Below are 22,367 nucleotides of genomic sequence, written 5' to 3'. Positions count from 1 at the left end.
AAGCGTATGTTTGTGCTTGTAGCATGCTACAGACACACAATAACAAAAGAAAAAACTCCTAATGAAAATAACAACCATAGAAGCAGCTAAAAAAGTTTTTGATCCTTGTCGATTTGATGGAACAAATTTTTTAGCAGAAAGGATGTTTTACAAAGTTAATCAGGAAGGAAAGCAAAATAAACGCTTAGCATTTAATGGTAGCGCAGAGATTGTAATAACTGAAAACACTCCAATTCAATTTGAATACTCACACATCACACAATATATAAGATTAAGGTTTTACATTCAAAGATACACTGCAGATTATTTTGTTGTTGATACTTCATTACAAGCATTAATAAATCAATAATTTGTGAACTTTAAATATATATATATATATATATATATATATATATATATATATATATATATATATATATATATATATATATATATATATATATATATTTTAAAACTTTAAAATCAACTTAATATATTAATATTAAGTTGATTTTAAATTAAAATGTTTATAAGACAAAGCAGCCATGTATTACAAAAAGTTGTAAAATAAATGTTTTAAATATATGACAAAAAAAGGTCATCAACAAGTTTGTTTTTAATTTGTAAATCCATAGACACTCCAAGTTCATTAAAACAAACTTTTAACATCTCTATTTTATTTTTAATAACTTATAGAATTAAAATTGAAACATCTCTAGATTTTTTTAACAAACTTATTACATCTCTAGTTTATTTGTATTATGTAAATAACTTAACTAAAAAAGTTATTTATTTATTATTGTTAGTAAAAACGACCATCTTTTTTATTTCAAATCAATCCGATTAAATCGAATGCTGATCTCTTGGAAGGGGCATTTGATATTGAATATAACAAACAGAACCCTAATATACATATAACTAGTTGTTGCCCCGTAAAATACAGGTCTGGTTAGTCAAATCAGTAAAATCACATGTTATATGCACTGTAGAAAATCCCTTGTTCCACTGCTGGTAGCTTAAACAGTAACTTAAAAATAAACTAAGGCCTAAATATTTGAACTCAAGGGACAATTGTATTTAATATACATTGATATATAATAACTTATGGGTGTGCCGGCACCATGTCAGAGGTAAAAACAGAAGAAAAATATACATATAATGATCGCATACCTATTTGTATATATAGGTTTATCTATTTTGTTAAAAAGCCCTCTAATCTCCTAATTAACTTTGCCTTGTTTCCACTAGTACTTTTACTGCATAGTCTTAATTCATCCTTTAATTGTTTTAAAGAAAGTTCTCTAGGAATAATACCAATAATTTGATTTTGTGCATGTGATATTAAGTGTTGTAAAAGTTTGTTATTGTCACCAAATCGTTCAATGCAAACTTGACATTGGTATGGTTTTAAAATAGCCAAAATGTCTTCATTTAATTCACCTTTTTCGACACATTGCATCAATAGAACTGCAAATATGCAACAATCACAAAGTTGCTCTGTTACAAGTTGTCGTGAACAATGGCACATTGATTTACTATCAAAGTTAGCTGGTACTCTTGATTTGTAGTGTGAGTGATAAGATATGTTCATAGGAAAATGATAAGGAAGATAAAAGTTTTTCACAAAACTAGATCTCATCAGCTGATGCCATTTACCTTGTTCGTCACAAGAAACTGATCGATTACTGTTATTTTTCAGTTGTTGCTTTAAAGACGAATGTTTTGATTCTTGATTAACTGTTTCTAAATCTAAAAAAATTTAGTTTAATAAAACAGTGATCATCGAATTGTGCAAAAGTTATTTATTTATTATTTAAATAAATAATAATTTTTTCTAATAACAAAATTTACCGACCCTACAACATAATCTTATTACTTTTATTTTTACGCATCGAATCATATAATAGCACCGACAATAATATATTTTGCAATTCATAATGGTGTCTAGGTCATCGATAAAACAACTAACAAACTCTTAGATAGCCTTCATCCATGATTAATTATACGATCTGAAAATTCCCGCATAGATTCCTAATATGTACATCTACACTTCCAGTTTACAACATATATCTTCTTTTAAGGGATGCCGTAAATAAATTTGTATTTTGTAAAAAAACAGACATTTTGATGGTTATTTTGCTTCAAACTACTATATAACTCTAAATTAGACATATAGTTGTAAACTGGAATTTAAGATCAACTAGAAAACTACTTTTAAAAGTAATATTATTAATAGCTAATAACGTCGTCATGTAGTCTATCAAGCTGATTTTTTTTAGTTTTAGTACTAGTTTTTAAAAGAAATTGAATTTCAATATCTATATAACTTTTAACTAGCAGACTTTATAAAAAAACATATGATATATGTTTGAACTTTATTTTCTATTTAACAAAGTATACTGACAATACTATTATATAACCCTATTTTAATGCTAAAGATTATTCTCTTTTGCAATTTTTCGAAAAAAATTATCATTTGCGGACGTTTTGGATCAAGTTTCGATAAATTATGGTATTTTTTTAAAAAAGCATTTGGGAGAAAAACAGTTAAAAATAACCGCCGTGCTACGGGTAATATTTGGGTAGTTTAAATCGGGTAATACCCGATCCGAAGGCTTGGATATCGGGTAACTAAAGTTATTGAAATTACCCGTCTACGGGTACCCACTGGTATTTGTGTCGGATTTTCGCTTCCTAAGATAAGCCCACGTTAAAACCACACAGGTCCAGTAAAGTTGAATTATCTTGCTTTTTAACATTCTTTTTTTGTTGCGTTTGCCCACATTGGTCCCATAAATAAACCAACTATCAAACACACTTATGACCGATAATAGTCAGCCTATAATAGGTTCTATGTGGACTTGCCCACTTCTAAATTTATATATGGGAAGCCCATATTAAAACCAGACCAGTCCCGTAAAGTTGTGCTCACGATTTGTTAATTGTGTTTGCCCATATTGGTCCCGCAAAAAAACCAAACGGCTCTAGGTGGGCTTGTATACGGGGTTATGAATAAATGCTTAAATAAATTTATAAAAAATTATCAAAATTATTACTTTACTATCTTTGAGAATATTATATAAACTACCTGCAGTTGACAAAATTCTTCCTGAAAACCTAAGCCATCCAACCTCAGGTTCTTGACATATTAATTTAGCTTAGTCTATTTTTTTCATATTTGTCCAGAAATTACACAGTAAAATACTCTGCTACAAAATGTAAACGAAAATAGAAAAAATTCATACTCCGCAATCTCCTTTATATAGGAATAAAATATTACTAAATTGCACTTTTGGTTTTACAGAAAAACGTTCAATGGTCTTCAAAAACCATTTATCATTCTAAGAATATATGCCACAAGGAAGAAAGACAATAATGAAAACCCTTACGTCAACTTTGTAATGTTATATGCATTTCCTTGTGGCGTTACTTTTCATAAATGTAAATATTAATGAATTCTTTAAAGTATTTATTGTTCAAATTGCATGTAAAACTTTGTAAAATTTTCAACTTTTTACTAAAGAAAGAAAAAGAGAAAAATTTATATATAAAAAATAAAAGTAGTTATAACAACTTTTTATATAGAGTTTCATAAAAAATATAAAACGAGAAAACGATTATAACATTAATTTATACGTTATATTGTAAAAACTTCTTTTGCACAAGGTAAGTTGCAAATGGCGATAATGGTCTGATTGCATAGATTTTTCCGCATAATATTTTCACCAAATGAAAAAGCACTAACGTAGTTTTGCAATTATCATAAAAACAAATTTATAATAATTTATGGGCCCCTAATGGGGACCCATCTGGTGAAATTTATTTTTATAATAATTGCATAACTGCGTACAAGTTGTTATATTCTTTGTTATTTACTTAAGTTTCTATTCTGGTTTTAAATAGCAGTCTTGGTGCACAATTCTGAACAGACTGCAGTTTTTTTAATAGTGTCTTATCAATTCCAAAGTAGAGGGAGTTACAATAATATAGTTGTGAAAATAATAATGAACATACTATGGTGCACAGATCTTTATGGGATAAGAATAGATCTTTATGGGATAAGAATAGTTTTTAACAGTCTTATTTATTTGTGTTTTTAAAGATAATTGATTGTCGAGTATCACATCTAGACCTTTTGCGGAATCAACAAATCAAATGCATTCCTTGTTAACAAAAGTACCCTTAATAATAATATCTTTTTGAATGTTAGTTGGTGCCATAATTAATATTTTTGTTTTTGATTGGTTTATGAATGATTCACTCATCCATTTAGAAATGTATTCAAGACATTTTGGTATATCCACAACTAGATATTAAAGAGATTTGGACCCAGTACTGTACCTTGGGGTGCTCCATATTTTACAATTTGGTTAGATGAACATGAATTACCAATTTTAACTTTTTGGGTACGGTTAACTAAAAAAGTTCAAATATATCATTGGTTAGTTTAAGTAAAAGTGTTTCAGTCGAATGATGTTGTTTGTAGATAAGTGTTTTTACTAACATATATATATATATATATATATATATATATATATATATATATATATATATATATATATATATATATATTGTATGTATATACAAAATATGCACAATATATACACAAACACACACAGGCACATACACACATTCACTCTGTTTTCGATTAGCATCATGTCCTCTAAAAATAATTTTCACTGACGTTTTGCCATTAAAAATATTAAAAAGGTCAGAAAAAAGTTGCAAATCTTTGACACTTTAAGGTAGGCAATTAGCTCAGCAATGCTGAATGCCAACCCTAATTTGGAGGGCTGATAAATATTATTGTTTATATATATATATATATATATATATATATATATATATATATATATATATATATATATATTAGGGTGTCCCGTTTTCAGGGTCATATTTTATTTTGACTGCTCCTAGCATTTTTCTGCTGCGTATATGTGAGAAAGTGAGATCTGTAAAGTTTTAGAGCTCTAACTTTATTTTTGTGACTTCACAAGCCACATTAAGTTTCAAAAATCATGATTTTTGGGTGAAAAAAGCCTATTTTTACAGTGCTTGTGTAGTCACAGTTTGAAAGGTGCAGGCTAATCTTATGTTGAACCATGTTCTAAAATCCCTAATTAGTTAGAAAAAAATTAGGAGCAGTTTGAATAAACAGTTAATTAGGTTTGAAGTGAGTTCAAAGATACGCAGTTGACACAATTTACCCATTTTTATGCGGTTTAACGCGGTTGACAAAATCAAACAAAATACTGATCTAATCATTACAAAATGGGTCTAAATCGATCTCCGAACCCTTTTTACACCTAATTAGCCCAACAAAAATCCTAAATCGGTTAAAAAGTACCAATTATATATTTAATTTTATTTATATATTATACATGACATTTTAACCACTAATTCTACAACATATTAACATTTTCTTTTCTTTCCACCACCCCTTGGGGTCTTCCAGCCTTTCTTTTCTGGTCCACTGCTAGAAGAAGATCTTGCCTCAGCTCTTCATCATTGCTTCCATCAACAAAGCCCTCTATAAGCTTAACATTCCTCTCTGCAACATCATTAGTTACAGGAATGTTGGAGATAAAATCCTTGAACTTTGTGTAGCCAGACAATCTGTTCCACATACTAGGTGGAATCATCATCCATTCAAGTTACTGGCTATCCATTTTTTTTATCCATTTTCAAGATGTTAAATATCAAAATTGATTCTTAATCAAAAAAATCAGACAACCTGGGGCTCTCTTCTTCTTTCTCAATAAAACCTGATATATTAACCTTCTTATACATAAATGACAGAGGATCCTTTTCCTTTGAATCATTTATCATCAGGATTCTTTCAGCAATTTCAGTCTTTTCCTCATCTGACACTCCAGGATCCAGTAAACTAAATGGGATCAAAGTTGGATGAAGATACCATGTATGGTTTGCAATGCTATCAAGAAATTCGGCTGCAACATTAGGTCTGCTCTTCATGTATGACTTCATCTCCCAGATTGCTTCTATGTCATGTCTTGAAGAAGTTACAGTCTGAGACGAGGTTAAGAACCACTTTGCATAATGAAATGCTACAAACTCAGAGATGGCATCAACTTCTCTTTTTGTAGAAGCTGTGGAAACAATATCTGTCATTTGGCTCAGAATTTACAGCTTCATAAAATATATAGCCTGTGCCATAAACCTTGATGATGAATTGCTCCAGGTTGTCGAGTTGTCAGTTGATCAATCTCTGGGGATAAATAGAATTGAATAATTTCTGCTAGCTCCCAATAATTACCTCTGGGTATTTTGTCTTCATTCAACAACTTTGCTATGATTACTAGGGATACACTAGCAGCATTGTCAAGTTGTTGATTTACTCCATATTTGAATTTGCAAAGTTTATTTTGTTCAATCTGAATAAGAGAAAACTCATCCAAAAGTTTCTTGAGGAGTTGATAATATGGACCTGAGGTTGTCCTGAAGAGCTTTTCAAAATTCTTAATATGACACTCATAAACATGATGTCTGCAAGCAAGATGCATAACAGGTCTTCCAAGATAGATGTATAACCATAACTTGACACAGTGGTGTCAAATACTAGACCTTTAATGTCTTCTTTGAGTGAGTTTTCTTCTAAAATCTCAATCTTCTCAGTATGACAAACTCCAGTAGAATCAGTGACAGGAGGTACTCCAAGCAAAAAATGTTTTCCATCACAAGTTACACTCAATGCTAAGCGCTCTCTTTTGTGTTTCTTTCCATCATTATACTCTTTGACTAGCTTACCATCATCATGAAGTATCATGTTTGATCCAGCCTTTGCTTTTTAAGCATCCCTGGCTTCCTCCACTGTTTCCTGTATGTCCTTTCTACAAATTCTGTGTATATTGGATTTTGAATTACCTTTACTGGAGAGTCCACTTGTATCAGCCACCTGCTTTAAAATATTAGATTGAGCTCTGATGCTTACATGTTTAACCTTTGAAACAAGGACAGTATCTCCTACTATGCCAGCAGATGTAGATGGTTGTGGATCTATCTCATCTTTACTAAAGTCTGTAGAATTAGAGGTGTCTGTTTCCTCAGAAGATACTTCTGTTTCACTTGAAGATGAAATCTGCAGCTCAGACTGATAATTCTGGTCATGATCTGCTCCAGACATTCATACTTTTGCCTGTTGAGATCTTTGAGCAGGACAAATGTACTTTTTATCTTTCTTCCTAATGTACATTTTCCTGCAACTTCTTTGATCTTTTATGAAAATAATATCTTCTGCCTTGTCTACCTGAGATCTTTTGTTATCTTTCTCTAATATTTGTATCACATCACTGGGCATAACATCAAAAAGAACAGGCAAAATATTGTCTTTGAAAATTATTCTCTTTTCTTTAGTGTTTTGCCTTTTTTTGAAGAGAAATCGGTAATTCACTCATTTTCTTCTGTACTTTGTCCTGTATGTTGGAATTCCAGCTTTTTCATAAATAGTAGTGACCTTTTTAACCAAACACTGACAATTTTCCTCACAAATGAGCTTGAAATCATGAGAAAATCCACAGCGGAGAAGGGTGTTATTTTTGATCTTAGGATTTTAGGTCAGTATTTTGACCTAAAATCCTAAGATCTGCAAATTTTAAAGGTCTATGTTACACAAGTTACTTTTATCCGCTGGAGATAAGAGTAGTAATAATTGCTTAAAATTCTGGGAGAAAATGAGTGCTAAAAACTTGATTTACAATTACCCTCTACAAATATACGCGATGATACTTTACAATCATTTTCTACAAATTTTCTAAAAATGTTTTTCTATTTGGTTTTGAGTGAACGAACTCATTAGCAATATATTCCTACAATATTTTATCAGCCAGCTTCTCGTGAGAAGATATTATTGCCAATGCATTGATTCACTTTTGCAACAAAGTAGATCGAAGCTAAGTTTTCAATCTAACAGCTAACAAGAAAGATTCTTTAGGTTTTCCAATTGAAACTGCACTGACGAAGAGTAGTTTCATCAACTTAATTAAGTTTCTCAGGAGGTTTTTTTTTGCTTTACTCAGTTTAATCGTAATCTCCTTAAAACGAAAAACCTTTTCATTTTCAAAAGTTGTACGGAAGATCAGGAACTCTATACCCAGCCAACATTGACAGACGGGTACCGTATGGTTTTTAACTGGGCTCACGGGAACGGGATTTAGAAGGGTTTGTGTTCTGGTTTCCAGAAGGGTCCCGTACGGTTAAAAAATTAGGCAAAAATAGTAATATGGGCCGTATGTGGTGATTATAAGGGCTAAGAAAACTAGGATTTTTACGAGTTTCTTTAAAACCGTAAGGGGCGCATTTAAGTTTGCAACTGGGGCCCATATGGGAAACCCATCGGGAACCCGCCGGATCTTGGCTGCGATTTTCCTCTGGGGCCCATATGGTTATGCCCGCTGGGTAACCCGTATAGTTCCCAAAAATTTTGCCAATTGCAAATCTTGCAAAACTACGTTTATAATTTACAGATAAAATAAAACTGTGTATGATTTGACTCTTTGTTTCAAACAAAATAACAATTAAAATTACAATGTCAAAATGGAGAGAATTTTTAACCATTCTTTAATCGCTTATCATCTGATTTCACGGTTGTTTCGCAAATCGGAAGCTTTTCCACCGTTTTATTCTCGTTTCGAAGCTTTTTTTTGTTTCAATATAAGCTGTAAAAAATAAAATTTAACTGTTAGTCTGAAATTTTATAGGTAACACACCTGGTTTTATTCATTTAATATATTATAAAACTCTCTACTCAACACTCTTCAGATAAAAAATTGTTGTGATAGTAAATGTATAACATTCCTTTAGTTACTGATAAATAAATTATAATTTTATATTGATATTGTATATATTTTTAAATAAATAAATAAACATTTATATATATTATATATTATATATTATATATATATTATATATTATATATATATATATATATATATATATATATATATATATATATATATATATATATATATATATATATATATATATATATATATATACACACACACTATATATATATACAATAGCCACAAAAACAGGGGAGTGGGGGTGCGGGGTGGGTGGGGACAAAGACCCCCTTGATTTTTTCAAAAGGACCTCATAATATTTTTTCTCACTAAGAACTTAAAAAGTATTTTAGGTTTTTTTGGTACTTCGGTCCCTCACTAAAATGCCACACCATGGCCCATATATATATATATATATATATATATATATATATATATATATATATATATATATATATATATATATATATATATATATATATATATATATATATATATATATATATATAATATATCTTTATGTACAGTGGTCAGCCATCACATTAGGACCACACATTTTTTTTACAATTTATTTCAAATAGAGAGAAAAATGAGAAAATAAATATGATATTTTTTTTGTTACATGTCAAGTTATTTCTATTCTTAGTAATATTTAATAAAAATTTATCAATTGGCAACTCTGGCTGTCAGCAATCACTTGTCATAATCAAATTGGTGCATATTGGACAATTTAAGGTTATTTTTAGTTGTTAGTTTGATTGAAGTTTAAATATGATTTATTTTAATTTCAAGCATCTGTGATTTATTTAATTATTTTTTTTGTACTTAATAATAATCAGTAAGTCATTAATTTTAAATAAAGGATTTTATGTTTTTTTTCCTGTTTATGGAAAGACACCAAATAATAGTCTTTTTTAAAGTTATTAATTTAAATTTTCAGCTATGGGTAAAAAATGTGATATGACACCAACAAAAGTTAGTCAAATTAGATGTCTTTTACAGAATACAAAATATTCTCAGCGAAAAGTTGCATAAATTGTCAGGGTTTCTCACCAAACCGTAATGCGAGTGAGAAAAAAAATTGTTACAGGGGAAGAGTTTGGCCCAAGGAGACCACCTTCTAAACGAAAGACAACACCAAGAGCGGATCATATTATCCGGAATATATGCCTGGAAAACAGAAAAAAGCCACAAAATGTATTGACTAATGTAATGATGTGGTCTGTCACAAAATGTATTGACAGTAATGTGGTCGGTCATTTGTGGGCAAGGAGCAGAGCGTCTCTACAAAGTAGTTGGCACAATGAGGCAGGACCAGTATAAAGAAGTTCTGGAGAACCAGTTGCTTACTCAAATGGCAGATTGGTCTAAAAATGTCAAAAATATTTAAAAGAAGTCCAAAAATGTCAAAAATCTTATATTTATGCAAGATGGTGCAACTTGCCACACAGCAAAAAGTGTTATGGCTTTTTTAAAACAGAAAAAAGTAGATGTATTGCCATGGCCAGGCAACTCACCTGATCTTAACCCCATAGAAAACATTTGGGAAATAGTAAAGCAAGATGTTGGAAAAAAAATTCTTACTAACAAGCAAGATCTTATGGAATATATTATCAGGATCTGGCACAATAACCCAGAGTTGACAGAAATTATAAAAAGTTCAATTGCAAGCATGCCACGACGAATTGAAGCAGTTATTGCAAATAAAGGCGGTTTTACAAAATATTAATACTTAATATATATTTTATATAATTTATTGTAATAATCAATAAATATTCAAAATGTTTAATTTTATTTGTTTATTTTTCATCAAGTATAACTTTATAAATAAAGGAACAAGCTTTAAATTACACCATTATTTTTCTTTTTGCTAAAAAATTTATTTTTACACAATATTTACAAAAAATTACAGCTGGTCCTAATGTGATGGCCAACCACTGTGTGTGTGTATATATATATATATATATATATATATATATATATATATATATATATATATATATATATATATATATATATATATATATATATATATCCTGTTAAGTTGAACCCTGGATAAGTCAGACTTTTAATTGGAACCTAACATTATAATAGATAACAATTATTAAAACAAATATTAAAACAATATATTAATCACTTTTCTCAAAAGGCTTTTCTTGATTATCTCTAATGGATTGGCTAATAATCAAAAGTATTTTTTTTTTTTTTTGAAATTTTAATAATTCATACAAGTTTTAAGCCAGTAACATAAACATAAGCGGAGTAACACTAACATAAACATCTTTTGTATGTTAAATTAAAATTATGTAACTTTATATACCTATTTTTTTGGTTTTAATATACTTCATCAACATTTGAGGTATCTTCTGCATATCTGCATTTTTCTTTTGCTTCAGATTCTGTGTCAAAACTTTAAAAAGTACTTATAATAATTATTGATGTATCAAAATTTCATTTTCAAATTTCAATAATTATGATTAAATGCTTAAATAAATTTATAAAAAATTATCAAAATTATTTCTTTACTATCTTTGAGAATATTATATAAACTACCTTCAGTTGACAAAATTCTTCCTGAAAACCTAAGCCATCCAACCTCTGGTTCTTGACATATTGATTTAGCTAAGTCTATTTTTTTTATATTTGTCCAGCAAGGCCAATAAAAATCTGTAGATTTTCTAGAGGAAATTATTGATAACACATCTTCACTCATAGCATTCACTAACCAAATTAGTGGTACGTAATCTGTATTGTTTTCTTCATCGAATGCAACAATTGCATACAACATCTTACTCAGTAACACAGTACAGAAATTACACAATAAGTTACTCTGCTACAAAATGTAAACAAAAATAGAAAAAATCCATACTCCGCAATCTCCTTTATATAGGAATAAAATATTACTAAATTGCACTTTTGGTTTTACAGAAAAGCGTTCAATGGTCTTCAAAAACCATTCATGATTCTAAGAATAAATGCCACAAGGAAGAAAGACAATAATGAAAACGAGAAAACGATTATAACTTTAATTTATACATTTATTGTGAAAACTTTTTTTGCACAAGGTAAGTTGCAAATGACGATAATGATCTGATTGCATAGATTTTTCCGCATTTTATTTTCACCAGATGGGTCCCTAATGGGAAACCCGTAGAAATCCTAGTTTTCTTAGCCCTTATAATCACCACATGCGGCTTATATTACTATTTTTACTTAATTTTTCAACCGTACGGGACCCGTCTGGAAACCAAAACACAAACCCTTCTAAATCCCGTTCCCTTAAGCCCAGTTAAAAACTATACGGTACCCGTCTGTCAATGTTGGCTGGGTATGGAGCTTTTAAAATTTTATTTTTTTAACATATTGAAATAAATTTCCACATTAATCTTGCATTTCGGTTAGAGTCAGTTAGGTTTAGGTGTGTAGTATAAATGACCGCATTTCAATGTTTTACCACAAAACAATTTTTAACTTACATGAGTTTTTAATAACAAATATAAATATAAAACAAATATAAAACTAGAAGGAACTTCTAAATTGTGTCTACTCACAGCATTCAGCTCATGCTGTTCATGGAACATTAATACATTTCCGGTAACTGTTATTTCCAATGATATATTAAAAATAACTAGATGTCTAACTTCCGCGTATTTTTTTAAGCAAAAATCGGCCATTATGGGGGGCAAATTTAACAAATCAAAAGCTTCGTATTTGTTTTGTTTTGATAAATAGCGTAAAGATTTTGCCCCCCATAATGGCCGATTTTTGCTTCAAAAAATACTCGGAAGTTAGACATCTAGTTATTCTTAATATATCATTGGTTATTTCTGACAGCTGCCATCTTGGTAATTACAATAATATTCGAAAACTTCCAATTTCTTTACGTAAAACAATAGCATACACTATGTAGTTGTTACTTTGATAATAGTAGCATATCTTGTAAAAAAGCGTTGTAGCATTTTTAAACTGCAATTTTTGATGTGTATTGTTGAGCCTGTTTTGATTTTTTCTGTTACTATGTTTAATAAACATATACTTGTATGTTTTAGTATGGCACCCTGATGCAAGATCTGCAAATAATTTTGAAAACAATTTTTTTTTCTATAACAAAAAAAAAACAAAAACAAATTAGGACAATATCTTCTTAAATTTAAGTTAGATGGAACTTTATATAAGCTTTGTACAAAAGAAACCTAGTTATTATTGGGTTTTATTAGGAGAAATAAAATGTTTAAAAAATTTGTCATTTGTTAAGAGTAAAATGAAACATGGTTGAAACAAGTTCTGTGTTGATATTTGTCATTCAAACTATTCAAAAAATGAGATTCCAGTATTTGCTTTTCCTTTAAATGAAGACTTACGAATAAATAGATAAAATTTGTAATTAGGATAAACTGGGTGTCCACACTATCATTCGTTATTTGTGCTAAACATTTCGAAAATAAATCCTTAATAAAACTGTTATTTCACTTTTTAAATTTTCTAGCTTACAATCTCAAATAATAAAATATACTTCAGTTTTTTAAAAAATTAAAAACTTATCAGAAAATGCCAGTTTACTCTGCAAATATCATTTGTTATTCTTTATTGTTATACTATACTTCTGAGCAATCACACAAAATACTATTGGAAGAATTTCATCACCAAATAATATTAAATTTTATCACGTTCATTTTTTAACAAGATTAGTGTTGACAACATTTATGTAGTAAATTTTCCAAAGTTAGTAGGGTAGACCGGGCAAATGCCGATACCTTAACACAATTTGATTTTTATAATTTTTTCTGGATTAGTTACGATTTTGGTGAAAGTACCTAAATATTTGTCCCAATTTTCTGCAGCAAATTAATGTGTAATGTTTTAAAATTATTTACATTACAAATGTTACATGAATGTTTTTCGTAATTTAAGCACAGTGTCGGTATTTCCCAAGCCACCGGGGTAATTGCGACACCACTTTGGGGTAATACCGACATTAGTAATTAATAAGACAATTATTTTACCAAACATGTTTTATTGTTACATAGAGTAAGTAAACATAGTATATAATTGATAATAACAAAGTAAGACAGGTTAACTCTTTGAGATACAAAAAAAACCTTCAAATTGAAGATTAATGAATAGTGCAAAAGTCACAAATATAGTTTTCAGGGGAATCATAACCACTACAATCTGCATGCGCCCATTTTCTACAATAGACACAACGATACCAGAGTTCTTTTTTTTTTCCATATTCACCGCAAAGTAGACACATCTCAGTGTCCTTTGAAAATAAATCAATCCCGTCGTCAAGCTCGTCATTATCACATAGTTTACCCAGTAAACACGCTTTAGTTGGTCCAACTGACGGGCCAGTATTGGCTACAGTTGGCTAACTGTTGGCATTTCTTGCCAACCATTAACCGACTGTATACCGCGTGTTTTTGAATCGTAAGTTTCCCGTAAGTTTGTAAATGTATATTATAAATATATTCACTTAGACCATGCGACTAATTATCAAAATTATTCAAATAGATTCATTCAATGATTAAAACTATTCAATAGAGTTAGTTTAGTTTGAAGCTTTTTATCATTTTTTTTTCTTTCAAACGCTTTTTCTACCCTTTAATTAAACTTTTAAACTCAAACTCTCGTACACCTCTTAATATAACCGTTACGCTGGTAAGTAGAAATATTTTACATTTATCCATTAGTAACACATTCAGATATAATTTTTGACATTGGTTGAGTTTTTAATTTATTTTTATGATGACACCATTGTTGTATTTGTATAAGATATTTTAGCTCTATTTTAACTATTATCAAAAGTTTAAATACAGCTAAAATGTATATGTGCGTGTATAGTAGTATGTTTATGTGTGTATTTCTGTATGTATATGTATGTTTGTATGTATGTATCTATCTCTATATATATATATATATATATATATATATATATATATATATATATATATACACACACACACACACAGAGTGTCTGCCAGATCAGGGGAATTCAGGGAAAAGTCAGGGAAATCAGATATCTGCAAAAAATCTAGGATAATCAAGGAAATTAGGTTGAATTTTAAAAAAATCAGGGAGAAATCAGGGAAAATGGCTCTTCATCAAACTTACATAACTTAAATAAGTTGTACATAGTACATGTAATATAAAAGTTTATTTGGCAGATAGTTTTATGAACTTCACTTGCATCAAGCGAATCTTGAATCTTCACTTGCAAAAATGTAAACAATTATACAACCCATATTAAATGTATCAATACTTGATACATTTAGTGTGGGTTGTATTATTGTTTACATTTTTGCAGTTGAAGAGCATTTTTCTAAACGAATCTAGGTCAATTTTTGTGAAGTTGAATTTGGGTAACTTTAAATTAAATCAAGGAAAACAGGTAGAAGATCAAGAAAGTATCAGGGAAAAGTCAGAGAAATCCACCTAAAAATATTGGCAGACATCCCTATGTATTTTGTATATATTGCATATAATATATGCCATATACAATATTGACATAATATGTGCAGTATATAAATAAATGGTATATGCAATTGTATATACAATATGACATATACATTTCATATTAAGCATATATAACATTTATATTATATTATATTATTATTATTATTATTATATATATATATATATATATATATATATATATATATATATATATATATATATATATATATATATATATATATATATATTCATATAATGCATATAATTATAGCATTTTATTAAAAGGGACTTCGACTTCTGAAAACTATGAGAAAACTGTTCAAAATTTTGGGGATCAGGAAAGTAAGGTTTTGGATAAACTATTTGTTTTTTTGTTTTTGTTTTTGTTTTACTACTTGTTATACATTGTATATGTGTTACGCATACATACATTGATTATGATGCTGACATATTGACAAAGGAAAACTATTTATATTTTTTGTAAAAAAAATTAATTTGTTTTAATATAAGTCATAAATGGATGAAGGCTTTAAAAAAATACATATTTCATGTTACAAAAATACACATTTCTACTTTTTTATGCAGATAAAGGTTTTAAATAACGCTCTTTTCCATGGCCTTAATAACACAGCACAAAAATGTGCTAGAATACCATTTTTACAGCAATCAATTCACCTACAGGGATAAATAACATAAATGTTTAAAATTTTAACTCCAAATATTTGAGTTCCATAACACCTTTATCCATGTATGTCTTCAATTTAAAAACTAGATTGTGTTTTTGAAACCAGTTTTCCAATAAGATTCAAATGCAATCAAATATTATTTAATTATTTATGTATGTTTATAGAGAAGTTAGCAGCTTTGGAGTTAAGATTAACAGAACTGGAGCAAAAAAATAAGTTTTTAGAAGTTCAAAGTTTTTTGGATAATGAAGATATTGTTGTTCCCCTGGCCTTCCAATGGAAAGTAAGGAAGATTTGGAGAGGCTTAACCTTATGATACAGATGAAATCTGAGATGGCTCTCTATAAAGTTTGAAATTATTTTTTGTATTATAATGTTTCTAGCAGTCTTCAGGTTGCGTTTAAACTAGTAACTATTATTTTATAAGATCAAAGATAAGTTTTTTTATAAGTCTTATAATTGTAATTTATCAAAGGTAATTTAATAATACCTTAGTTATATTATACCGCATTACATTTTCATTTACCTTTGAAAAAATAGTTTAAATAAAAAAGTTGTAATATGTAGCATTATTTGTTTTTAGGTCGAATATCTGCGTTCTATTGGCGGTAAAGTTGAACGTCCAAAATACATATGATGTGTGTTGGGAGCCATGTTTTCCAAAAATTTTAGCGTTTTATGTAATCTAAACGGATCTTCAAGTAAGATGATAGCTACTGGAATGGGCAAGGTTAAGTTGCGATGTTATCATTTTGTGTTAAAGTGCTTACTATGTAAGTATTACTAGTTATGTAAATTTTTAGTCTATTAAAGTCAACTGTATTTTTATATTTACAAAAATATGTTTACAACACTAAGAAAGAATATAATATGTTAGTACTTATGACAATTACCAGTGTTGTCATTAGTTGTAAATTTGTAAGATATTATATTCTCCCTTGGTGACTTGAACTTATTATCATATGCACATATTTTTAAAACTGCTAACCAGTTAATGTAATTCTTGATTTGCAAAGTATACATATAAGAGCTTAAAAATAACTTAAAAATAATTTATATTTAAACAAAAAATAAATTGAGTTTTTAAATTTATTTTCATTTTATTCTTTTAGCAGCAGTAAGAATTCAGTATCTTAATTCCAAGGATAAAGATATTTACCCGATGGTTTCAAGATGGTTTCAGGGCGCAAATGATCAAGGAGATGGGCGAATAAATAGACAGACGAAAAGCAAGGTTATAAAAAATCAGTTGCAGTTAATCAATGAAAAGAATATTTAGTTATTATTTTCTTTTGAAAATTTATAAAAGCTTATTTTTCTTGATTTTATTTATAAATCTAATTTTTCTTAATTATTATTAATAATTATCTAATAAATCGCCAGGTTTTTAAATATTAGCGTTTTACAATATTATTTTTAATTAAAGTTGCCAATATTAGTTTCAAACCTTTAATAATATTAACTACAATAATAGAATATTTTTAGTTCTTTATTTGTAAATATTTTTCTTTAACGGTCTGGAAATAAAAGTGTAAAAAATTTGTTCTTTTTTTTGTATTCAACTAAGTTATCAATAAATAATACAATATTTTGTGTCGACAGTAATACTGTTTGGTAAAGTCTGATATACAAACAATCACTATTAGATAGAAAATTAAATATGAAAAAGCAAAGTTATACTTTGTTATTAAGCAATATTCAAAACATGATTTATAACTTTTGCACTTTCAATTTAAGCGCAAAAGTGAATTTAAGAAATCGCGAAAAAAAAATCATATAGTTGGGCCGGTAATGGTACCAACTGTTAGCCAACTGTTTTATTACTGTTGGGCCGTTAATGGCAAACAATTGTTTAAAAACAGTTGGCTAAGTGTTGGTAAAAGCGTTACGTTTTTTTCACGGTACCAACTAAATAGCCGACTGTTGGCCCAACTGTAGCTAATAGTTGGTTATTAGGATCGGGCCAACTACTTATCAACTGTTCGATGTTTACTGGGTAGTTTCATCAATATCTTCCTCAGAAGTTGATTCTTCAAAAGAAATTTGTCTACGACACCTCTTCTTTGTTGTTTTTCTTTTAGCTGCGGACTTGTTTTTAGAATGGGTGTTCATTTTAGTTTTTACGATTTTTCCAAAATTGCTAGACCTTTTCTTCAAGTGTTTAAGTTTGACTTTAGTAATCACCTTAGGGTTATCCATAAGTTTTTCTAGTCTAAGCTTGGCTTTTACATCTTTAATTTCTTTTTTCTTTTTAGCTTCTTCCAAAACTATTTTCATAGGGGTTCCTGTCATGATTGTGAATTGTTGCTTTCTGTTATTGCGATGATCTTTATTATCTGTTGACAAAGATAGAAGGGGTGACAAATATTCCAGAGTTTCTTTGAAATATGTTGGGCTTTGGGAGGGTTTTGGAACAGCTTTTAGAACTGTGTCCTGCTTTGAAGAACCAGCTTCTGGATTAGCATAAATCCCTGTTAAATTCAAGCAAGCAGTTTTCTCACGCACAACCTTCTGATGCCCTGAATGCTGTCGAGTTTCATTAGCCGTCTCATTGTTGGTTTCAGGGTGCTTAGCGGCAGACCGATTGATATCTAGAATAAATTCCATGTTGGGTGGTTCATCAACATTTTCGTGGTCGATTATGACTGGTTGTTGAATCGTGTTCTCGCAGATAAAATCCACATCACTGAATTTTTCTGGCTTGTAAGGGAAAATACCGGCTGCAGCGAATCCTGAAACCCCTTTCTCCATTGTTGCAACATTCATGTATGTTTCGTTAAAGATGGAAGCAATGTCGTAAATTGTTATTTTCTGGAAGCGGTTAGCTCTTAACAATCTGTCACACTGTATGTTGAATGCTTTTTTCAAAGGCCCATAAAATGATAAATCCAAAGGCTGTAGCTTATGGGACGTATGGGGCGGTATAGAAAACTCATAACTTTCTAGAGATATGTGACTGCCGTGATTGTCTAACACCAATAGCACCAGATCTTCTTTTGTTGGTTTAGCGTTGCCCTTGAAATGTTTTAGCCAATCTTGTAAGAGGTTTTCGTTTGACCAGCCGTTGCGAGAGCATGTATAGGTGGCTCCCGGAGGCCCTCCTCTTTCAAGTTGTGGAGACATCCGCTTCCGGGGATAGATAAACATTGGTGGGATGAATCCTCCAGAAGCACTGACTGCACAGACCACCATAATGTTTCTCCCCCGCTCCCAGCTTGCAACGGATCTCACCTGATGTTGGCTCTTTGGTGCTAATAGAGAGCTTACGATATGAAAACTGCAACGGCAACGGAGATGACAAAGGTCTGGATCGAGCGGTTGCGACTAGCAGTTGCGGTATTTAAATAAAATTAGTTACGAATTTCTGCTTCAAAAAAAAAAGAAAACATCTTGAAAGAAACAAAAAAAAAAATTAAAAATGGCTCCTTTAAGAAATGTTAGAAATAGTTTATTGCTTGCATTAGAATCAAATATCATATCAATTTTTACTACTGTACAAACTTAATTCGTCTAAGAATCCAGATTTACCGTTTTGGAGTTATAAGCAACTTTGTTTAGAAACCATGTCTGATGATGAATGCAAAAGTGATTTTAGATTTCTACGTAGTGATATATATCGCTTACTCAATGTACTTTAACTACCTCAAGAGTTTGTATGTTATAATGGGTTAAAAGTTACTCCGGTAGAAGCACTGTGTATTTTTTTAAAACGATTCTCCTACCCATGTAGATTACTTGATATGATACTCGATATATATATATATATATATATATATATATATATATATATATATATATAAGTAGTATATATTTGCGGGTCCTGGGACATTGATAGCTTTCCTATACTTAAGGGTGATACCTTTGATGTGATGACTTACATTTCTGATACGGGTTCTGGGACATTGGCACTTTTGCATAGTTAAGGATGTGATAATCAATCGTATCCTGGGAAATTGATAGCGTTATATATTGGGTGTGTTGTCTAAGATGGCATCTTTTTAAAAATGATAAGAAGTATAAAAATAATCATGTTATTTGTGTACCTTTTAAGATGCGTAAAAATTCGAAGAATTTGTTTCAATTTTTTTAAGAAGTTCAATTTTCTTAAGATGTGTGCTTTATTTTTCTAAGTTGACTTTTTATTTTCTTACCTTGTTTTGTAGTGACCGATGGCTAAGGTGTGAATTCCGTCATCTAAGATAATTCTTTTGTCGTCGTTAGCGCTGAGTGCGACTTTGTTAATTTCTTCGGTGTAATTTTCATGAAGATGAGATCGTATGACGTTCATGGTTGCAAGTTTTTCTTTCTTATTCATTAAGCAGTTGTAGTAATGTTGATGAGTGAGGTGATTTTTGACCACGTTCTTTTGGACGCCTTTGCATTTTTTGTGTTCTTCATTTTCTTTGGGTATGTAGTAAGAGTAGAGCTTGGGTCTAAGTCCAACAAACTCTTTAATTTGTTTACCAGCAGCCTCATCTTTGAACTTGCCAATAACCTTTTTATTTTCGCCTACTTTGAAGCCAACGTTTTGAATGGCAGGATGGTCTTTTGGAAATTCGCTCGTGTCAAATTTTTCAAGTACATCATCGGCAATATCTTTGTAAAAATCTTCTGTTTCGATTTCGTAAAAGAGCGAGTCAGTGTCGGTCATGAGCAGCTTAGCTTTATCGCCATATTTAGGTTTCATGTAGTCATAGTGGTGTTTAAACATTAAAATTTTGCTGATGTCGAGGATGCTCATTCCCAAGTAAACAGGTTTGTTGTAAACCAGCTTTTTTCTCTTCATGTGAACCGCGATTAAATTTTCATCAAAAATGGTGAAGGTTTCGAATTGAGGTTTTTTGGATAATTTTAAGGCTTCTTTTTTAGTGGTGACAAGTCTAACGTCAACATGATTTTCGATGTTTTCCATGGTTTTTCCAAAGACAGAGTTGTTCATGAGTTTGAAAAATTCCTTATCAGATTCGAAGGATGTTTCTGTTCTTTTTTCGGTATTGAAATCGATGTATGGTTTCATCCAAGGTTCTTCTTTAAAGGTGAAACCTCGATGAATTTTAGTGATGACTAATCCCATTCGTTCATAGAGTTTTAGGCTTTCATGGTGAACGACGTATTTTACTTTGTTGTTTAAATTGGGAACCAGCTTTTCTACTTTTCCAATGGTTAATCTTTCAGGAGCCAAAGGGTAGTCATTGTGTAAATCGTGAAGCTCTTCAGGATAGCTCAAATCGACTTCGAGAATGCACGGCATGTTGCGCCAATTTTCAAGATCAGTTATCCATTTGAATCCTCCAACGGGAAGAGGTTTGCTCATGGCCCATCCATAAAGATTGTTAGCGTCTAAATACTGGAGGAATTTCGATGGTTGTGAAGGATCATAGTCTTGCATGTATTTGTTATTGGCAGTTCCAAGACGGTTGGAGATCATGCTGATTCCACCGCGTATTCCTTTTTGTGTCATGCGAAGCATATCAGGATCGCTAAAAAGTTCTATTTTAGCTTCAGTCTTTTTATAACAAGCTTGCATACCGAGTCCAGGGCAGGTGTAATACCAGACGGGATCTTGTTCGTAACTTTCCATGCACACGTTTCTAAAATTTTCAATAACGTCTGTTTGAATGAGCACGTCTGAGATGTTGTACAGCTCGTGGTAATCTTTAAAGGTTTTGCATTTAAATACGTTCCAAACGTTTTGCGCATGCTCATATTCTTCTTCTTTTATTTTAGTGCCATTGAGTTTGGAGTTGAATGCTTCGATAGGTGGCAAATGTGTTTCGGAAAACTTTTCAATCGAGTCTACCCAATCATAAGGATAAACGCCTTTTTTTCTTATCAAGTTGAACTGTTTATCTTCAGGATAATATTCTCTAACGTTTTTGCATTGTTCATTGGTTAGATTTTTAGTTAGTTTGTCCAAACCGAAGGGTAAGAACCTGTAGCTGTCAAGAAACCTCATTTCTTTCCAAACTCCTTGAAGTTTACCTTTCTTATTGATAAAGTCTCCCACTTTGATTTTTTTTGAGAAGCTGATATATTTCTCATCATTGTTGGGTATGCAATTGAGCTTTCCACCTAATTTCTTGATGAACAAATGACTGTCGTAACCGGATAAATTGTGTAAAAAAATGGGTATGAAACTAGGGATTTGATAATCTATGTTGCATTGGTTATGAGCAGCACCGCGGTACTTTCCGGTCAAATGACAGTGGTCCCATACTTTATCACCGTTAAGATCCTTTTTGCAAATGTGACATTGGGTTGCATCTTCAAACTTCTTCTTATCCTCATTAGTCTTTATTGGCTTATTCTTCCATTCTTTTTGCCGTAAATCGATAACGTTCCAAATCTTTTTAAGGTCTGCTTCAAGCCTGGTGATAAATTTTTGAGCCACGTCATCATCGTCGCTTTCTGCTGTGTACATGACTGGTTTTTCTTTATAAATGGT

At 30.4% G+C, this 22,367-nt stretch overlaps 2 protein-coding genes and 2 long non-coding RNA genes across 12 annotated transcripts; 2 read left to right on the top strand and 2 right to left on the bottom strand.

The window, feature by feature from the left end:
- Positions 1-1,138: 1,138 nt before the first annotated feature.
- On the bottom strand, positions 1,139-1,960 carry LOC149886988 (uncharacterized). Of its 2 annotated transcripts, none has more exons than XR_016453524.1 (2): positions 1,835-1,898; positions 1,139-1,728 (listed from the first exon to the last, which is right to left on the bottom strand). XR_016453524.1 is itself a non-coding variant. In XM_090091091.1 (2 exons), the coding sequence occupies exons 1-2, from the start codon at positions 1,869-1,871 to the stop codon at positions 1,172-1,174; spliced, it is 573 nt and encodes a 190-aa protein (XP_089947217.1). In that variant the 5' UTR covers positions 1,872-1,960; the 3' UTR covers positions 1,139-1,171. The 2 variants fall into 2 exon arrangements, 1 of the variants encoding a protein (XP_089947217.1); XM_090091091.1 differs by having other exon boundaries at positions 1,856-1,960.
- A 6,520-nt stretch (positions 1,961-8,480) lies between these two features.
- LOC149886986 (uncharacterized) lies at positions 8,481-12,405 on the bottom strand. 5 transcript variants are annotated; one of them, XM_090091053.1, is made up of 3 exons: positions 11,334-12,405; positions 11,101-11,190; positions 8,481-8,654 (listed from the first exon to the last, which is right to left on the bottom strand). In XM_090091053.1, exons 1-3 carry the CDS (start codon positions 11,566-11,568, stop codon positions 8,578-8,580), a joined length of 402 nt encoding a protein of 133 aa, XP_089947179.1. In that variant the 5' UTR covers positions 11,569-12,405; the 3' UTR covers positions 8,481-8,577. The 5 variants fall into 5 exon arrangements, with proteins under 5 accessions (XP_089947179.1, XP_089947178.1, XP_089947181.1 ...); XM_090091052.1 differs by having other exon boundaries at positions 11,101-11,202; positions 11,334-11,993; XM_090091055.1 differs by having other exon boundaries at positions 11,101-11,179; positions 11,334-11,989.
- LOC149886987 (uncharacterized) lies at positions 9,425-10,630 on the top strand. The gene is made up of 2 exons (XR_016453511.1): positions 9,425-9,515; positions 9,721-10,630. It is a non-coding gene; the product is annotated as an uncharacterized LOC149886987 (long non-coding RNA).
- Positions 12,406-14,106: 1,701 nt separating the features above from the next.
- Positions 14,107-17,666, top strand: LOC149886985 (uncharacterized). 4 transcript variants are annotated; one of them, XR_016453622.1, is made up of 5 exons: positions 14,107-14,441; positions 15,522-15,578; positions 16,087-16,270; positions 16,506-16,695; positions 17,035-17,666. It is a non-coding gene; the product is annotated as an uncharacterized LOC149886985 (long non-coding RNA). The 4 variants fall into 4 exon arrangements; XR_016453620.1 differs by having other exon boundaries at positions 15,508-15,578; XR_016453623.1 differs by having other exon boundaries at positions 14,203-14,221.
- The last annotated feature ends 4,701 nt before the right edge of the window (positions 17,667-22,367 follow it).

This window comes from Hydra viridissima, unplaced genomic scaffold (assembly GCF_058129835.1).
Source record: "Hydra viridissima isolate aposymbiotic clone 2 unplaced genomic scaffold, HvirCarnegie_v1 scaffold_6, whole genome shotgun sequence".
In the NCBI taxonomy this organism is placed as follows: domain Eukaryota; kingdom Metazoa; phylum Cnidaria; class Hydrozoa; order Anthoathecata; family Hydridae; genus Hydra; species Hydra viridissima.
This window is presented reverse-complemented; position numbering and strand designations above follow the sequence as displayed.